Genomic DNA, 19,764 nt, shown 5'->3' on the forward strand with positions numbered 1-19,764 from the left:
ACACAATAAACCTTGACCCCACCATGCTTTGTATAGATTAAAAAATTCCGCTGATGGAGGCTTGCATTAGGGGTGTCAATTGGTCAGTTTCGGCCTGTTGGTCAGATTTAATTGGTCTCCACTAATTTAAGGCCCCACATTATTTTTGCTCGTTTAGGTAATGTGGCCTCATAGGCCAATGCATGAACACAATCATATTGTATTTGGGCTCTAAACAGGTTTATTCGCCAATCGGGTTGTGAATGATCCTTAAATGGACCATAAACTGGCTACTATTGAACTAAATGAGCTTAAACAGGTTAATCGGGCTATAAACAGTTGGTTATTGGTTGGTCACAACATTTGATCGGTCTCAATTAGACGACCACCGGGCCTCTACCTTGCAACGCAAAGTCAAATTATTAGTCAGTTAGTGTTTGAGCCCGACATGTTTGGTAATCGAGTGGATCTGTCTTAGGCTTCAAGCAGTCAGTATAGGCCGGGCCTACCTACCGGTGCCAACCAACTAATGACACCTTACTCTCCCATTGGATGCTAATAACATGAGAAGTAAATTTATCAGGGGAAAAAAAAAAAACAAATCAGAGCACCTCCTTCGTAAAATAAGATATCCCTAGACGTGAAAAGTCTATTGTAAGGTGAAGCAAAAGGGTGATTGAGGAGTTACACGCACCAAATTTTACATAGGACAAAGTTTTCCTCCACCCATAGAGGATGGTTCATCCATCACCCTAGGGTTTTAGTATATTTCAAAATACCTTCTCGATACCCATTCCCGCCCGCTCCTGCCCCTCGGTGAATAGGACCTTGGGTGGAGGGAAACTCAGTCCTTTTACATATAGTCCAATCTACAAGTAGTCAATGTAATAATGGTTTGGATGGACGATGTCTCCCATTCATGGAACTCAAATGGTTGCATGTTGTGATGAGACAAGTACATCACTAGTTCTATCATACTTCTTCCTTCGTTTTTCTGCCAAATTATTAAATTTTGAATGAATCAGTACTGTAAATGGCTAAGAAATCTATCTGAAAAAGTCTTGATAATTTCCATATTTAGTAAATCTATAATTTAGTTACACAATTACAATTATAAAACCTTTTCTATTTCTTTCTTTAAAAAAAAAAAAAAATCTTTTCACTTGAAATTAGAGAGAGTCACTGCATTTGGCTGCTTTTCCTGGTGATGGAGGAAATGAAATTTGAGAGAGAGAGAGACCCATGAGATATTATAGTTTGGTTGCACAAGGGGGAGAAAAAAGCAAGGGGAAAATTGGTAACTTTTGACTTAGTTTTGTTTCTCACACATCATGTGGGAAAATACATGAAAAAAAAAAAAAGAAAAAGAAAATTGAAAGAAAGCTTTTAGAGAAGTTGAGTCTTACAAGCAAGTGGTATTCTTGGATGGCATATCATTGTGGAAACCATGGATGGTAAAAATATTTGTCATGTGGTAGTTCATATGAGGTGAAAAATGTGAAAAAAATATATCCCAAGGTCCCATGCTCATGCAACAAAGTTTCAGCTCCACTAGTTTACCCAAAATGAGATTTTACACATGGCCAATTTGGCCCATTTAGCTATATTTTTATCAAACAGACTCGTCACATCACCCTTCCATGTGACACAACTAACTAGGTATGAAATCAAGAGATTGTCCGAAAAACTTTGGCTTAGTCTAATTATTAATTCTGATAACAAATACTACTAAACAAGTCCATGGAAGACATTTTTTTTATTATTGATTTTTGTTTATATAATGATTGAATTTTAGTCAATGGAATTGGATACATGTTTTATACTACGAAACTTAATATATTTAATCATAATTATACTATATAATAATTGGACTGTCTGAATGACATTTCTATAGGTGTATTTAGAACTTGTCACTTTCTCTTGATTTCTCCATTATTTTATCCTCAAAAGTTCTTTAAGTTAGGAGTTAAAAAAAGGTTTTCAAAAATAATTTGAAAGTGGACTTGTCATCATTATCTAAAGTTGTTATTTTCTTGCTCATTTTTTCAAATGAACATGAAAAATTACAGAATTTTCCCTCATTGGAAAAAAAAAGTGCTATGCAAAAAAGGCAAAAAAAAAAAAAAAAGGATTACAAATTATTTAACTCCTTAAAGGGTGTTAATAAGAAATGTCACAAGTTTTTCTATATTCGTTAGGTGTTGTAGACCTTGGATCTATTATATTTAGGGGTGGGCATTGGGTGTGTTGGGCGGGTTGAGGGCATAGCTTGAGCCCAACATTGGGAATTAACTTGTCCAACCCAAGATCAACCCATAATTGGGCTCGGGTAAGCTTCTTGAGTTTGTGGCTTTATTGAATATATTGGGAAACTTTTGGATAAGATAATTTTAGATTACATGCAACTCATAAATATATGTAGGACCATGGGCATTGGTACCATCAGATAGTCAGAGAGGATGGTAATTTTGACTTCATCAATAATGGGTGGGAGTATAATAATGATCCAAGAGTCCAATCATGAGGTCACTTAACCCATGGTAAATTCTTCCTACTCAATGGGTGAAGGAAACCTTTCGCCATGTATGTACGGGACTAGTTTCTCTTGGCGAGGACACTTCATATGTTTTTTGTTTGTGTACTCAAGTGGTGAACCTTGGGGTTTATTGGTGTTGGTCTGAAGGATTAAGAGTGCAGCTTGGGCTCAACAATTTGAGCCCAAGTATGGCCAACTTGATTTCCCCTCTCCCCCTCCCCGGGCTTGGACTGGGATTTTAAGCTCGTGAACGGGGCTTGAGTTGAAAACTAGAGGTAGGTTGGGCTGGGTTAGGGTTGAACCCTCCTCTAGGGAAATATATATACTTTATGCTAGGGGTGCAAGTTTGGCCCTGTCGGCCCAAACCTACCCTGGCCCATCCTGAGCCCGAACAGGGCCTGGGTTGAGATATCCTGGCCCTGAGGGCGGGTCAGGGCTGGAAATTTCTAACCCTAAGTCAGGGTTGGGTCTGGCCAAGGTTGAGGCCTTGAGCTGGATCCTGGCCCGACTTGACCAGACCCTGTTTTAAGTTATACTATAAAATATATATTGATATAATATATAGATATGTATATTATAAACTTTAAATATCACCCATATTTTGTTATATAATATATTATATATGAAGATAATAAGTAATATACATATTTTATTATAGTGTTATTTTACTTAAAATTGATAATTTTCTTCCCAGCCCAATCCATTCCATGCATCTCCCTTACCCCTCCCCATGATCAGGGCCAACCAGGGTCAACCTGACCCGACCTTGAGGGGGGGTCAGGGTTGTATTTTTCAGACCTTGATTCAAGGCCGGGTTGGGCCTGGACCCAGCTATAGGGACTCAGGGTTGGGCTAGGGTTTTATAAAGTTTGATCTAACCTGACCCTGTTGCAGTCCTACTAGTTTATGCCTTATACGGGTGGGACCCAATTATACTTTATAATGGGGAAGTATAATACGCTTAACGAGTGAAAATGTGAAATAGATGTCCATGAACGATGATGGAATGGAATAATGATTTATGATTCTCTCCCTCTTTGGGCTTTGGGGGTATGAGAGAGAAAGAAAAGGTCAGAGACACCATAGATAGATAGCGAAGCGTTTATTATTTTCTTTCGATCAGAAGCAAATATGCAGCGAGGAGGAGAAATGGAGAATAGAGATTGAAAGAGCGGGGGAGAGTCAAGTCAAGGAGGCGAAGCTGCCTCGAATCTTCTTATTCATTCCGAATTTCCGAAACCTCCTCTAAAAAGAAAGAAAGAAAGGTTTCTCCGCGATTGAAGAAAGAATATTTTCAATTTCTGCATTTCCTGTGCAGAGCTCAGGTTAGTTTTGACGAATTCCTCCCGTCTCCTTACTTCTCCGTTATTTTCTATCCTTTATCTCTCTTTGAGGTAATCTATTGTTTTCTTTTGCCCTTCAAGGTTAAAATTACGGTTCGTGATTTTTTTTTTTTTTTGGCTTTCTGATTCTTAGGGTCGTTGACGAAGCTTCGTCTCATTAAAGGTTAGTTTGTTTTCATGGATTAGTATCTGATCATCGTTCAAAGGGGGGATTTCCACTCGCTGGTTTTGGTTTTCTTTGATTCTTAGGTGGGAAATCCGTGGGTTTTTTTTCCCTGGTAGAATTAGAATACTGGCATTCTTCTAATTCTGATCTCTAACCAACGATCGAGGTGAGGGTTAGTGTTTCGAAGGGATGGAGACTTCCGGCAACAGTCCAGACCCTTACAGGAATTCTTCGAACAGCAATAGTAATTCGAGAAGATATGGAATGCAGTTCTCTGCTGCAAATTTCATCCAGGCACCTCTGTCGGCTCTGTTGGAATATTCTGGTATATTTCGTACAAGGTCAAATCATCAGGAAACAGAGGGTTTAATCAATGGAGGTGTTAGTTCTGGTTTCAGAGACCACATTCAGAACCGGTTGGACGATCCTCCCGCAGCCGGCAGTGGCGGGGAGGTTTCCATTAGGATAATCGGTGCCGGAGAACAAGAGCATGTGCGGTTGGGAACCAGCCTTCCAACTTCGCCAGCAGTTGGGAGGGAGGCAAATTCTGGCGACTCCGGTGTGTCCGCTGACCAAATGGTCGCACCACTAACAGCTGCATCAGATCGTCAGGGAGATGCTGCCATTGAAGGCGGGGCTGCTGATGGCCTTTCTTCGTCAACTTCGACCGTCAATTCGGGTAATGGGAACTCTGATGGGGAGGCAGGGAATGGTGTGGGAGGTAATACAAGGGACACTTCTTACCAGAGATATGATATTCAGCGGGTTGCGAGGTGGATTGAGCAGATTCTTCCCTTCTCTTTGCTCCTGTTGGTTGTATTTATTCGGCAGCATTTGCAAGGTATTTACTCCCAATCATTCTTTTTGAAATATTGTTATTACTGAGCTGCTCCTGTAAACAAATTATGGAAGTGTAGGTAGAATCATATGTTTATAGTCATCCCCTCGCATGTTTTCAGGGTTGGGATAGAGTGTCATTTGCCTTGGTGGACTTCCAAATTGTTGATTTTTTTTTTTGGACACCTTGCAACAAAAGTATATTTGTGGAACTTATATAATACTTGTGACAGTAGAATCTTCTGACAACTGGGTCCAAGATGGGAACAATGTTCCATTAGTTGGCATCATCAAATTTAAATCTTTATGATAATTTCTGGTGCACCAATGCTCCCTTGCAGAGGATTTATTAGAGCCTTTAAGGGAGAGGTTGAAGTATTTATTTCCTTTATTTAGTTTTTGTCCTTGTCCCTTTCTAATTGACAACCTGAAATGCCATGAATGCAATAGCTTTGAAGTTAGAATCCAGATCAGAGATCTATCTGGTCAGTTTAGTGAATAGTAGATTAGAAGGCATCAGTTAGAACTAAATCCACCTCGGTGTGACCGTTTAATTTTTCCACCCAGTCATTGTTTAAATTGGAGATAGTACGTGGACAGGATACAAGTCTTTGTGGGTCTAGTCCATGTTTCGAACTGTCGGTTTTTGGCGTGCCTTTTCCTATGAAGATTTTATTTATTTTTAATTAATGGATACTGAAAAAGCTTTATCAGGCACTTGGCCGTGGCAGAAATTTTTCAAGAAACATAACAAATTACACGAAAGAAATAATCTGCATTATTACGGACCATCATCTCTCAAAAACTGTATTCACATCAACCCATAGCAAGGCCCGATGTATAAAATCTCTGTCCTCACTCCATCTCTCACTAAAGAATCTGCTAAGTAGGTGCCTGATTTAGGTCACCATATTAACAAACTGTTTGTTTGCTTACCTAACGATCTCTCTCTCCAGATAATGTGTGCAAGCCTCCCCTCAGGGTTATCTCTTTCTGAGTTGTCCAGTGATCTACTGATGCTGGTTTTCCTTTTAACTCTGGATGATTCAACGCTTGTGTTGCACATATGGTCAGCCTTTGAACTAACACTTTTATCTCTGCTGTCTGGGAATCCACCCTATTACGCCTTTCAGAAGAATCCATCCTAGGCTAAAAAAAAAAGGGTATACCCAGTGCACGAGGCTCCTGCCACTGCAGGGTCTGGGGAGGATCATAATGTACACAGCCTTACGCAGAGAGGCTGTTTCCAGACTTTAACCCGTGACCACTTAGTCACAATGGAGCAACCTTAACCATTGCACCTAGACCCATTCTCTAAGAATCCATCCTAGGCTTCTGCTTTTAAAATTCAACGTAATTGATTGGTGTGGCTGGATATCTTATGCAATAAGGATTAAGTTTAGCTTAAATATTCTTCTTTTTCCCCTTGAGGCACTGGATGTTCTTTTTCATCTTTTATTGTTCTCCTTTCTTTCCTTTTAAGTGATCCATCACCAATATATTTTATATGAGTGAATATCCATAGAAACTTCAATCTAACTGATTTCAGACAATGAGGCTGATTTTTTTTCCCTTAAAAATAACGAGGTCCACTGTTTATTACATTATTCAACGAAGAGAATATTGCTAGGTGGTCCAATTGATTATAAACAAACCAGTAAATTATGAGAAATATTGGTGATGCTAATTTTTGCTTAAGTGGTCAGACCGATTCTAATTATTGCTCACATTATGAGGAAATTCAAGAGAGACGCTTGTGTTACTGTAGAGCTTATGTGGAATAAATTTGCAGCTGCAAGAAAGACCACCATTTCAAAGAGTTGATAACTGCTTGAAACCATGTCAACAGTATCAGGTCAAGTCAATCAAGTTTATTTTTATTTCCTTCAGTACATTTTAGCATAGTGAAGTTCGAGCAGCCAACCATCGCTAAATTATATATCCCTTTTCTAGTTATCCACCCCCATGGTCCATGGTCATCTTGGACTATGTTATCTTGTTGATTTTGTAATGAGCACAGATTAATTTTTTTTGGTTTTTTTGTCCACGTATTCTGCTTCTTAGGCTGACATAGCATTGGACCAGGGAGGATGTTGATTACTCTAGCACATTTTAAAGTTTCCTTGCTAATTATTTCTGTTGCTACTGATCATTTAGTTTGCTAGCCCTTTTACCGCTTCAATTTTACCAAATATTGTTTATTTCCTGTTTGTAACATTTTCCTTTCTGGGAGAATTTGCAGGTTTCTTTGTCACAATCTGGATTGCTGCAGTAATGTTTAAATCCAATGACATTCTAAGAAAGCAGACAGCACTAAAGGTGTTGTAATTTTTTTTTTCTTTCCATTCTTGCCCTTTTTTCTTTATGCTAGATTGTTCTTGATTTTCCCTGCATATTTTCTGGATGGAGATATATGCTCATTATGTCACTTAAAAAGATTTTCCCCTTTGTCAAACTAGCAAATTAGCAATAAAATGAGAGGTTTGAATAGCCCAGCTCCTACAGGAGATAAGCAGGGATATTTGGAAAACATACAAAATGGGAGGATTTTTTTTTTCCTTTTCTTTTCCTACACCCTATCACTGTCTGTTGTTGCCACGTACCCAAACTCTTTTTTTTTTTTTGGGGGGGGGGGGTGAGGGTAGGTTTAAGCATAATTTATTAAATCAAGGAAAGTGGTTGGTGGGATCCTGTATGGCTAGAGTTTACTAGAAGAGGAAGGTGACCTTGGCCGGATCTGTTTGGAAGGAAAAATGAACATAAAATGAACAATCCAAGACGACTTAAGGTAGGGATAGAATCCAAGAACAGAGCCCCTAATGTAGTCCTAGATAGGTAGGAGACCTAATAGGAGCCAGATAACAGGATCAATAGCAAAAAAGGGTTGCTGATTCGAATGGACAGCACTAGGATTTAGGTTAATTCTAGGGTTTAGGATGGGAATTTGGGAATGAGTCTTACATGGCTTTAATATGCAGGTCTAGGGGGTTATTATGGGATAAAAATAATTGGATTTGGTTTAGTTTGAAAATTCTGCAGAATTAGGGTTAGGGTTTCGGGTTTTAGGAATTAGGAAATAGTCTGAATTTAGGATTTCTAATGGGAATTTAGGGCAGGGTTTGGATCAAGTATAGGGGACAGTGAGAGGGTAGATCGACCAGGTTTGGGGCTGGTTCTGATGGTTAGTTATGGCTGGACAGATTTAGATGGATTAGAGTTTTGGGGGAATCGATGGAATTGATGGGGGAATGGGGCTGTGAGTGATTCAGGGTTAAGGAACTCAAATAAAATAAAAAAAGGGGGTGTTAGGGTTGGCTGTAAAAGGTCAGGGGAAGAAGGGAATAGCTAAATTAACAAACAACTCACCGGATCTGCAGATCTGCAGTAGCAGCAAGTTGAGGAAGCTTGATTGAAGAAGAAGAAGGACCTCCCGATCTACAAGATGCAAGGAGTCGCCGGAATCCACCAGACCTCACTCACAAGGGGTCTTGATATGACTCACAAGACAATTCTCAGAAAAGAGAAGCAGCAGCAGCCAGGGCCAGCAGCAAAGTCTATTTTTTTTAAACATAATTGGTGGGGGAGCCTCTACCATGATCTATTATTAAATAGGAGGCCAAAGGCCTAATTCCTAAAACTATTACAACTCTAATCTCCAACCAAAATCGTGGAGAGGTACAATTAAGTGACTTAAAACAATTTAAAAGGTATAAAAAGACTCAATTGTTCCTAATGACTTAAAACAACTTAAACTACTTGAAATAAAAGAAGATTCCCTACTAGCCAATAGGAGCACTTCACTTAAATTATAGACCAATTGAACCAATTGGATGCAACCAATTTAAACCAGTTCAATTAAAAACACAAAATAAAAAACTAAGTATAGAACTGAAATAAACTAAACTAAGGCTCCTACTAAAACCCTAGGCTTAGGGTGGCTTCTTCAATTCGAGGAGGCTAGGGTCGATGTCGCGCCCCCAAAAAAAAAAAAAAAAAAAAGGGGAGCTGAAGTTCTTAGCGCAACAGCTGGAATCTCTGAAATTTTCTCCTATTTGGATCACTTGAGTCATTGGAAACCTCCTCACGATATATGAACCTTTATGATTTTGAAATTCTTCTAAATGGTCTCTCATATGTGATATGTTTTCATAAGCACACTTCTGTGGATTTGTATTTTTCTTCAGAACTGCATGTTCATGTTAATGTTCCTTTTAGAGCTGCTGTTCATTTTAATACTGTATGGGGATAATGAGTTATTAGGTTTTGAATTGTAACTTACGCTCTCAGAAATATCATGAATATCATGTGCTGAACTTTTTGGGAATGAGCTGTGCTAAAAATTGGGCAAGTTGATGGGGGTGAGTGTTTGCTTGAGTTATCATGCAGGCCTGTTACATCTTGTGTAACAACATGGGGATCATCCGGTAAATAGCTTATGATTTTTTCTATACTTCTTGCGCTTTAATGTGCAGTTTCTCTAGGTAAACATGTGTAATCGAGGTCTATAGATGACCACTGCTTGGGTTGTTTTTATATGCCATATGTCATTTTAGTTCAAGTACCAATTTTGTGGACAAATTCTGCACATCAAGGGAAGAAAAATTCACTGGATGGTGTGCCATATGGTTGACAGGTTGAGATGGGCCTCAAACTTTGACATGTAGGCATATAGACACTCCAAGGGATGTTCTATCCATCCAGTGTTCACAAGTCTATGTATCTGAAGTGAATTGCTTGTCAAGAGATACCTTTTAGATTGTGCTCATCCAGAGCAACTTTTGTATTCAATTTAGCTTTTCAACCTTGCTGGTATTTTGTGGGTGAAGAACATGCAGAAGTTTAAGGTGAAACTGGTTTCCTGCCTTGCTTCTATCTTGACCAGTGTACTGCCTAAAATTATGTAGTTCATCCCGTTATTCATCTGCTATATTGCAGTCTCCTCATTCCTACTTCACCTCTAATGAAACAAGAAATATGATAGGCACACCTGATTCTTACAACTTTTAGGACTGGGGTGGTGCCCCTAGGGTTTCAATACCCTAATTCCATCTCCTAGTGCCCACACTCACAATCAAATCCCCAATTGAAGGTCATATAGAAGCTATTCGTCAATAAAACAAGACAAGACAAGACAAGTGGCAATTCTGTAATTATATTGAAGTTTTGGACCTTCAGATAAAGAGAAAACAGAATCTGAGGTGATTGAATAATTTTAGTTGGAGAGAGGGACCTTTCTGTAATTATAACTCAGAGCAATATTGAATTTTAAAACAACTTAAACTGAGGGATTCTTAACAAATAGCCGTACGTTCTTTCCTTGTAAATATGAGGAAAGCTGTCTTCTTCACTTCGACAATATAACAATCACCATCAAATCTAACTCAAAATTAATCGAATCAAGCTGAAATTTTGGATTCAAGTATCTAACTACCAGACCTCTTTCAATCAATGACAGCCCAGAAGATCAATAAAAAAATAATAAGAAATTCCTGAAATTGAACTGGGTGGACTCTACAGTAGCAACTCTGAAACTCATCAATCAAGATCTCACAGCAGCTTTGAAATCTCAAGGTCAAACTAAGACTACAGTAAGAGGACTCTAAAACTTAGACTAATAATCCTATTCCCGTACTTGACACATATCCCTCATAGTTGGGCTTATAGCTCATGACAAAATAAAAATCCATAAATAAATCCCTTAGGACCTATGTAAGCATAGATGGATTCTATTTTATCCAAAACCAAGCCCAAACCTCTTACAACGAAGCCCATGGCTAACACTAAATCCTGGTCTCTTGTGAGGAGGTACATATCTTTTACTCACATCAGGTGCTTAACTGCCTCCAATGATATGTTACCCAGACTTGTCAACTCACTCTGAAATTCTGTGGTCATATCTATGAACGTAGATTCCAAAATAGGCGTGATGCAGTAGCATTATCATGGTTGGACTGACATGACCCGATTTGGAAACCTAGACCGAGGCAAAACCGAACCCAATCAGGCTTTTGGTCCAATAAGGGTTGTAAGGGGTTTATTTTAGAGTTGGATATACCTAGGAAATTAGATTGAGTTTCCTTAACCATTGAAGGAAGATCAGAGTTGAATGAAAAGATTCTTATGGTTGCTGGTTCTTGTGTTGAAAACCACTGGTAGCTGTAGGGTTGTGTGACCTCATTCCTCCTTTGCTGCGTTTCGGTTTCACACTCAAACTACCGGTGTGATCCATCCTCTCTTGTTTTCTAGCTTTCATCTTCCTTTAAGACCTTTACCTTTCATTTCGTCTGTCCATTACTTCTTTTGTTTCAGTTATTAAGGCCCTTTGAACATATCCTGTGTCTAAGCGATACTTGCAGCCGATTTGGGTAAGTCTCCTTTGATTCAACTCCTTTCACTCTTAAATTCTGGGCGTAGGTTACCCTTGCATGTGCGAATAAGCCCGCCAAGTTTGAATTGAAAAGAATTGGGGATGGGGAGATCCTAACCCATCTTTGATTCTGGTTTAGTGTCTACTGCTAGGATCAGTTGCAGAAAATAAAAACTAATTATTTACTTGATATTTGGACCTGTCATTGACTATCTAAGAGGGTTGTGAGTTGGATTTACTAGTCTGAAATGCCGTATGGGTGAGTTCCATACTCGAACAAGATCTGGTTTACCTCCTCTCTCCTTCCATACTACTTTCGTATTTTACCTTAAGGCCCAACTTTCCAGAATTACTTATAAGACATTGCCTTTTAAAATTTCTTTTATTTTAATCTATACCTATATTAATTGCCCGATTGTTCTTTTTCCTTTAGAATAGTTCCTGGTTCGTCCATATTCTGTTACCTTACTCTTAAGGGCTTGATTTGTCTCGAAAAGTATAGAATTGCCATTACCTTTTCATGTTGAGCTGTTTAGCACTTGGGTGGGCCCATAGCGACCCAAAATTGGGGTTTTGTGATCCGGGGTCGCATCAAGACCTGCGTAAAGACTTGGATGATTCTTTCGCTTGCCAGAATATATCTCTTTTAGGCAACTTATCTAACGCTATGTTTGACCTAGGGTGATAACTGAAAACCTTTATTTTAGAACTTGGGTGATATAATGCACTAAGCAAAATCCCTAGACCAGATTTAACCCTGATTTTGGGTCTAGTTGATTTTATATTCGATTTTCCCTCACTGGTGATTGCTCAAAAATTATTTTATAATTTCTTTTAAACTACATCAAGTTCAGAACCCAATCAAACATTTGGGTATCGTCATCTTAGATGTTTGCTCATTACTTGAACATAACACATCTGTTGTGCTGACTCCTCCACAATCCATATTCTTAATTCTGAAGAGGTTTGACCCTTCAAGTTGCTAATCTATATAAAGCCTACATCTTGTGAATACTTGAGACTTTGGAGTTTCTCATGTTTATGTTAATAAAACTGTATACCTCCCCCCAAGTCCCTGAACCTTATTTTTAGGATTTGTTACCCCTTGTATGTGTTAGTCTCCAATGCCACGGGCTTTTCTAATATATTGTTTAATTGCTAAATTACAAAATCATCCAATGCTGTGCCTCTGTGTTAGCATATGCTTATGCCTCTTCAGCTTAGGAGCCTTGCCGGCTTTGTCCTATGAGGCTGTAGTTGCACTTTCTTGTGCTCTATCCCCTTTACCTCTTGAGTTTTGAGTCGAAACAAAAACCTCTGTCCCTTACAACTCTTTTCCTATTCACTGCTCTTGTTTTAAAGCTAGCTTCAAGTTCTAGGGACGCAGTCGAAGATCAATCCTCAGGATCTGTGGAGTCATCAGGCAGAATGGTGGTTAACTCCTTTTTACTGCCTACTGTTTGATTTTCCTGATATCTTATGTGATCAAGTACTTTCCTATTACAAAAACTTATTCTTATTGCTAATATTTATTTATTTTTATCTGCTGCTTAATTTATAAATGTATTCGGTACTCTGGTAAATATAAGAAATTTCATTTCACATGTTCTATCGCTATGATTTATAGTGGTCCCCTTTGGTTTTGACCTTTGCTAATAGGATTTGCGTTGCTGTTCTTTTTATTCCTATTTTTTGGTTTCTACAGGGAGAGCGAAAAATTTCTGTCCTTATTGGCATCACGATCGTTTTCATGCTTCATGTGGTTGGTGTTTACTGGTGGTATCGAAATGATGATCTTCTATACCCATTGGTCATGCTTCCACCAAAAGCAATACCACCTTTCTGGCATGCTATATTCATAATAATGGTGAATGGTATGGACTTGACTTTTTCTTAGATTATGGCTACAAATATCTTTCCAGGGTTATGATATACAATTACTAGGTAGTCAGTATCTTTAGAAAATGAGTAGCTGTTCAACCATTCCGGCCCGGTGATTGTCTGTGAATATGTTTTTAGTTTGAATATGTACATTTTCTTTGGGTTCCAGTTCAATGGAATGGTCAAAAAGGTCCAACTGTTGTTGAGACTGTTGGGGTGAACGGTCATTTGAGTATTCAACATTCTGAAAGAATAAGACAAATAAGATCCAGGACTGCAACTGCCTGGCAATTCTGGTAGTAGCAGTTCAACTGCCTTGTCCAACAGTCGTGTAAACCCTGGTGTAATAGATAATGGAAGTAGTGATGGCACTTAATCTTAAGCAACCTGCCTATGGATTATTTGATGATTATATTGATACTGAAAATTTCGAAGGCTTTTGGCCTTTATATTAATGCAGGGCAGAACTTCAAGTTTCCTTCAGTTTGGTATCTTGAAAATTAAATTCACATATGAAATGGCATCTGTCTCACTTTGGCTTATATTGCTTGTTTTTGTAAGCATTACAAATAAGATGTATATACAGACATATAATTGGAGGAATACTAGGAAGGCCTTTGGTGAGCTCAAGCTTGGCCCCGGATGCAGGCAGGATTGGATAATTGGCTTTGTTGGGCTGCCCGAAAAATTGCCATCCCAAAAGTCACAGATCAGTTTATTTTATTTTGCTTTGAACCTGGGGTCTCTCTTGTAAGCAGGAAATAAATTGTTGCTGATGGTTCATAGAAGGCTTGAAGCTGTCTTGTTGAGAAAAATATGATCCAAAAGATGGAGTTGGATATAGTCCAGCAGAAGTTAGGTTACAAGAGCCTTGAAACCATTTCTGATCCTGGTAAATTGTACAGAGTTTTTTTTTGTTACTCTTTCTTGAAGCAAGGTAAGTTACAGATATATAATAAGGTGGGACAAAGAAGATGAAAGAAGGTGGGGGGAAAAAAATTCCATGCAGTTCTGCCCCCCCCCCCCCCTCTCTTTTGGTTGGAAGAAAATCTCATGTAGTTGTAGGCCTATAGTCACTTTTTATCACGACAATGCACAATGTTCGGACTCCTCACTTGCCAATTGAACCGTCATTCCTCACATCATGGGTGGGCTTTTGATCCCTCAGTTCTATGTTGCATGCATCGTGATAGGCCTCTCTCTATTTTGACCCACAGCAGAAGGGATTCTGCCTAATGAAGCGGATACTTCGGATCCTGCTTGGACGAAACCGAAGATATTGTCGATAAATAGAAGTACGTCTTGTTCATTAACATCCCGGAAAAAGACCGAAGTCACGGTATTTATTTCACTCAAAATTGATATCTATTCTAGTTCCATCATCAGCTATGGGTTCGCCTTGTTTGATTCCTGTTGAAGCATATACTCGGGGGGTGGGTGCAGGGCGGACGATTTCAAAGCGGACTTTCCATGGGCTTCAGGGTCTTCTGGAGGCCGACACAAAACTTATCCACATCCCTAACACCCAAAAGAAAAATTAATAATAAATAAATAAATAATTACATGCCTGTAGAAGTTTCTTCTTTACAGGTGCCACCTCTTTGAACAATTTTATTGTTTTATGTCAATGTGTTGATCTTGCATTCTCTTTTGATCTTTGGCATTCTTGTTTTTATTGAGTTCATGTATGAAGTACTTTTGCCATTTCTGTATATATAAAAGCATATAGATGTCTTTGCAACATTAAGTCAGTATTGCTTTATTTTTCAGACACAATGGTGCGGCAGGCAGCTATGGTTTTGAAGTGTATTCTACTGATGTATTACAAAAACAATAGAGGCCGGAATTATCGTAGGCAGGTAAGGCTTTTCTTAGAGAGTATATTATGTGAAACTATCTTATAATAGACAATTATCTCCATTTTATATCTTAGGTTTCTGTCTCAAAGTGCCTAAGGGTTTGTTTAAACCTTGCTTGGCTTATCCAGGGTCAAATGCTAACTCTAGTTGAGTATCTTCTGCTGCTCTATCGTGCTTTGTTACCAACACCTGTCTGGTACCGGTTTTTCTTGAACAAGGAATATGGCAGCCTTTTCTCATCACTAACTACAGGGTTGTACCTAACTTTTAAGCTTACATCAGTTGTTGAGAAGGTATGGGTTCCATAAACACAATCTTTTGTGTCCATGACCAATTATAATTTATTTTTGTTCGTTTATGTCCCTTCATTGTCTGCATTTTTATCCTCCGGAAACTGCTTCAAGTGGAGCGTTAATATATGTTGCCCTTTTAACTTTTCTTCGTATCTGATGCTCAGGTCCAATCATTCTTTGCTGCTCTCAAGGCATTGTCTCGTAAAGAGGTCCATTACGGTTCTTATGCTACATCAGAACAGGTAGGAGTAAAAAAGGTCCATTACTTGGGGGATTTAGTTTTCTCTAGCTCTAGTGCCCCTAAAGTTTAAACAATATTCCAAATTGTGATATCTAATTATTCTCATCCATTATGTTCATACCATCTCTTTTACTTCAATCCTCCTTCCTGATCTAAATATTTTTCGGGACTTCCATGTTCCATCATGCAAAATTACATATAGGCCAGAAAACAAAAGAGTGGTTTAGTAAGTAATTTCTAGTTCTTGGGAAAATTTTGATCTGTAGAATTCATTACAACTGTATGTTTGTTGACAAAGCAAGGAGCAAATTGGTCAGAATAAGAATAACTGATGGCTCATCAGAAAAGGGGAAATGAATTATTAATGCTGTAGTTAGTAATGACATCATTATTCTGTTCTGTCAATATTGATATCTGAAGCTTGACATTCTAATTAAAGTATCTTTGGTTTTATTATGTTACCTACAAGATTCCTTCGAAGAAAAGCATAGTTCGTAGAACAGATTTTCAAGGTTGTAGTTTAACAAATTCTATCTCTAGTTTTTATTTTATTTTTTCTTATTGGCTTTTTAATATGAGTAGGAACTTGAAGGAAACGAAGAACTCTATCCTTAATTTATATGATCATCAAATGGAGTGTTCTTTGACCTATGGTTCTGGTTTGTTTATTGGAATTAAAAATGATTCACTTTGGGATAGTGTAAATTCATGTTCTGAGGACAACATTAGAAAAGCATGAGTATATGTAGCTCCTAATCTTTTATATTTGTTAGCTATATAATTTTTCTTTACTAGCATTCTAAGTCACCAGTAATATAATGCAGGTCAATGCAGCTGGTGATCTGTGTGCTATTTGCCAGGAGAAGATGCATACTCCAATCTTACTTCGCTGTAAACATTTATTTTGTGAAGACTGTGTATCAGAGTGGTCAGTTACTTTCCTTTAGTTCTAGTTTGTTTTCATTTGCTTTCAGCGTTTACAAAAGTTTAATTTTGCTACTCGTGTTTTTTGTTTGATCTGTATGGCTGTGGGCATTATTTTTGTTTGAGCATTTGCAACTGTCTGAGAATTGGAATGGGAACTGAAAATTTGTTGATTTGGGTACAAATTATTTAAGTTTGTAGTGGCTTATAAAGAATGCCCCAGAAACATTGGGAACTCCATTAAGTTGTACAGTGGTGCTTGTTCATATTTGGTGGCATGAAAGAGATGTACGGAATCAACACTTCTCAGCTGTATCTTAGATAGGGATAATCTATTTGTGCTCTGGTATATGGGAACTGTGAACTACCAACCTGGTTAATATATTTTATATTCTGGGTGTCTAACATTGCATTTGGTGTCAATGTACTTGGGGTATTCACAAGTTCAAGACAAATTCAACAGAGCATATGCATACATTTATTGGCTGGGTGGTTGCCGAGCCAAAATGACAGCCTAGGTGCGCATTTGGGTGCTCAGGTGCACACCTAATTGGTGATCCCCAGACGAGTGTTTTATGGTCCCTTACCCCTTCTGACTGCAAAGGCATGCCTAGGTGTCTTCAACAACAATGTGTTGACAGACTACATACCGTTTTCTAATAGTCTACAGCTAGCTGCCTGCTGCCTTGGGCTGTCCAGGCCACAGAGAACAACTAGCGGCCAATATAATGTATGTTTAAAAACCAGCTCTTAAGTGGGGAATGCTCTCAGGTTTCATTTGGGTTGGGTTTGGTCCATCTGGCTGAACACAGTAATGGGATGAGGGCAGCCCCCCATCCATATATTGGTGCTGTATGAAGCAATTCTGCAACCCTTTTCTGTTATTAAGTTATCACGTCATCTTTTAAAGGTTGTTCCAACTGGCCATTTAGTCCTTCTCATTTGTGGTTTACTTTGATTTTCATTTTATACTCGCATCTGGGGTTTAAAAACACGGAATCAGGATCCGGATTGGTCCTGGCTGATTCTGTTCCAGATCGGAATCGGCCCTGGAATCGGTGTTTTAATGTCCTAACCCTGGTTTCCATACAAGGATTGGACGAGCCGCATCGGCCGGAATTAGGATCGACCTTGGCCGATTCCGATCCAATCCCAATTCTTGAAATGCTGTCTGCATCCTGTAACTTGAAATGGAATTTGTTTAACCAACTCATAATGCTTGGGCAATTAGATGATGATACAACTGCTTATTTCTGTACTAGGGATCTCGTCCTTAGCAGCAGTTATTGCTAGCTTGATTGTAAGTTGTTAGTGAACCATGATATCAAGTCTGAGTGGTTATCTTGTCCCTGACCAGATTTAGTTGTCAGCTTGCTGATACCTAGGAGAACTTGAAATAATGGGTACTCTATTTGATACTTCTGCATATCTGCATTTGTTCTTCCCTCTTTAGCATCTAGTCATCTACATGTGTCATTGCCTTTTTCTGTTACTTGGAATGGTGCGAAGGTTCGAAGGTTCGAAGTTTCGGTCTCGAGGCAGGTTTTAACCTTGTTGAAAACCAAAATATTTTGAGTTTTGGTCGAAACTGGCCGAAACCTTGTAAGTTTGGGCTGTATGTTTCGACTGCTAGTGTCAAGGTCCAAATGACCAAATTAGATCCCAAAACTTCTGGGAAACCCTATTTTAGATCTGCTAAACATAGTGAAACCCTTAGATTGTAAAAAAAAATACACCCAAAACGGTAGTTTGGCTTCAAACCCTAGGTCGGTAGTGTGCATTGTACACTGCTGTATGCTCTATTCTATACAAAATTTAGTACTAGAATACAAATAATTCAATTAAAACAATTAAAATATACATTATGACTCAATAAACATAAAATCAAAAACCGTTTTATAATTATCAAATGTTACGAAATATATTGCCAACACCGTGTTCTACAAAGATATGGGAGTTATTTGGCCAAAATCAGAAAAACTAAGGTTTTCTTGGAAGTTTCTACTCTTTGGAGTCTAAATTCTTGCAACTAGAGAAGTCGACCCATTTCTATCAAAACCATGCATTTGTACAAAGGGTTTGTATCGTTTCGCCAAGACACAAAATATGGTTGAAATTTAACCGAAACTTGGTAAGACCAAGGTATTGCACCTGGTTTCGTTCTGCCCTTTGTCAAAACCGAAAAATTTCATACATTGAATACTTTGTTTCCTAATATTTTGTGATGAATTTCATTGCAGTCATGAACATGTGTTGGAGGACTTTATTTTTGTACTCATGAGTAATATACTTGGTAAATTCCCATATAGTATTTAGGTGTTGTACTTGTATGTGCAAAAATATTTTTTTTTGGGTTAATGTTTCAGAATACTGAATTACGTGCGTGTTGGTGTTTATATAATAATCGATACTTTCATTCATAAGGTAATACATTATTTCTCTCTTTACACACCTTGAAAATGTACTCATGAACTAGCTGGGCGTGTATGCTTTTTTTGTTGAATAGCATGTGACCTTTGTGTGTTGAAGGATTTACCACCCTTTTTTTTTTTTTTCAGGTTTGAGAGAGAACGAACGTGCCCACTGTGTAGGGCATTGGTTAAACCTGCAGACCTCCGATCATTTGGCGATGGATCAACCAGCCTGTTCTTCCAATTGTTCTGAGATATTTATATAAATACATACCTTGTTCTGATAGCCTGTTGAATCTTGTTTTGCTCAATTTTCTTATCCAGCACAGGTTCTGAATGTAATTTATTCCGTTGCCATTTTCTTGGGCTGCCGTCAGAGGTTTGCTGCTGGGAAAGGTGTCACTTAAGTTGAAGAGCAACTTGTTTTTATGTTCATATGTCGTAACCCGGAGGGTTTATATTCACAAGCACAGGGTCTTCTTGACCGTATTATCATATATACATGTTAAGGTGGTAATGAGAATCATCTTCGATGTATGATTGTTTGTTGTGTAGCATTTATATAAAAATACTTTCTTATTTCAGAAATACCTCTCCTCTCAAGCCCTGAAAATGAACGCAAATCTTACTGTGATCTGTGATATCCAAATTCAGATCTGCACTCAAAAAATGAGAAATGTGAAATATCTTTTTAATTTTTTTTTTTTTTTTTTGGGGGGAGCGGGGGTGGGACATCTAGTTTTGCCACTTGTAAGAGTGATGTGATAAATCTGACCCTTGGATATCTAGTGAATGGTCTGAATATGTCAAATGTTAAATTCTAGCTTCGAATTGAATCATTTGTTTTCTCATCCGAACCCATACCTTCTTAATGTAATTTCCATTCACCCTCATTGTAGTACTCTTCAGATTTTCAATTCTTCGTTT

General features: G+C 38.3%; 1 protein-coding gene across 2 annotated transcripts; it reads left to right on the forward strand.

The window, feature by feature from the left end:
• Positions 1-4,087: 4,087 nt before the first annotated feature.
• LOC122648818 (RING finger and transmembrane domain-containing protein 2-like) lies at positions 4,088-19,374 on the forward strand. Of its 2 annotated transcripts, XM_043842058.1 has the most exons (9): positions 4,088-4,865; positions 7,104-7,180; positions 12,934-13,102; positions 14,880-14,968; positions 15,097-15,261; positions 15,426-15,503; positions 16,327-16,430; positions 18,985-19,080; positions 19,112-19,374. In XM_043842058.1, the coding sequence occupies exons 1-9, from the start codon at positions 4,214-4,216 to the stop codon at positions 19,119-19,121; spliced, it is 1,440 nt and encodes a 479-aa protein (XP_043697993.1). In that variant the 5' UTR covers positions 4,088-4,213; the 3' UTR covers positions 19,122-19,374. The 2 variants fall into 2 exon arrangements, with proteins under 2 accessions (XP_043697993.1, XP_043697992.1); XM_043842057.1 differs by having other exon boundaries at positions 4,089-4,865; positions 18,985-19,374.
• Positions 19,375-19,764: the final 390 nt, after the last annotated feature.

Source organism: Telopea speciosissima, chromosome 1, assembly GCF_018873765.1.
Source record: "Telopea speciosissima isolate NSW1024214 ecotype Mountain lineage chromosome 1, Tspe_v1, whole genome shotgun sequence".
NCBI lineage: Eukaryota > Viridiplantae > Streptophyta > Magnoliopsida > Proteales > Proteaceae > Telopea > Telopea speciosissima.

What these genes read in the sequence shown, in the direction of transcription:
- LOC122648818 (XM_043842058.1), top strand. Translation starts at nt 4,214, where the DNA reads ATGGAGACTTCCGGCAACAGTCCAGACCCTTACAGGAATTCTTCGAAC. An exon ending in TATTCGGCAGCATTTGCAAG is followed by an intron (nt 4,866 to 7,103) that starts GTATTTACTCCC and finishes GAGAATTTGCAG; the next exon opens with GTTTCTTTGTCACAATCTGG. An exon ending in GAAAGCAGACAGCACTAAAG is followed by an intron (nt 7,181 to 12,933) that starts GTGTTGTAATTT and finishes TGGTTTCTACAG; the next exon opens with GGAGAGCGAAAAATTTCTGT.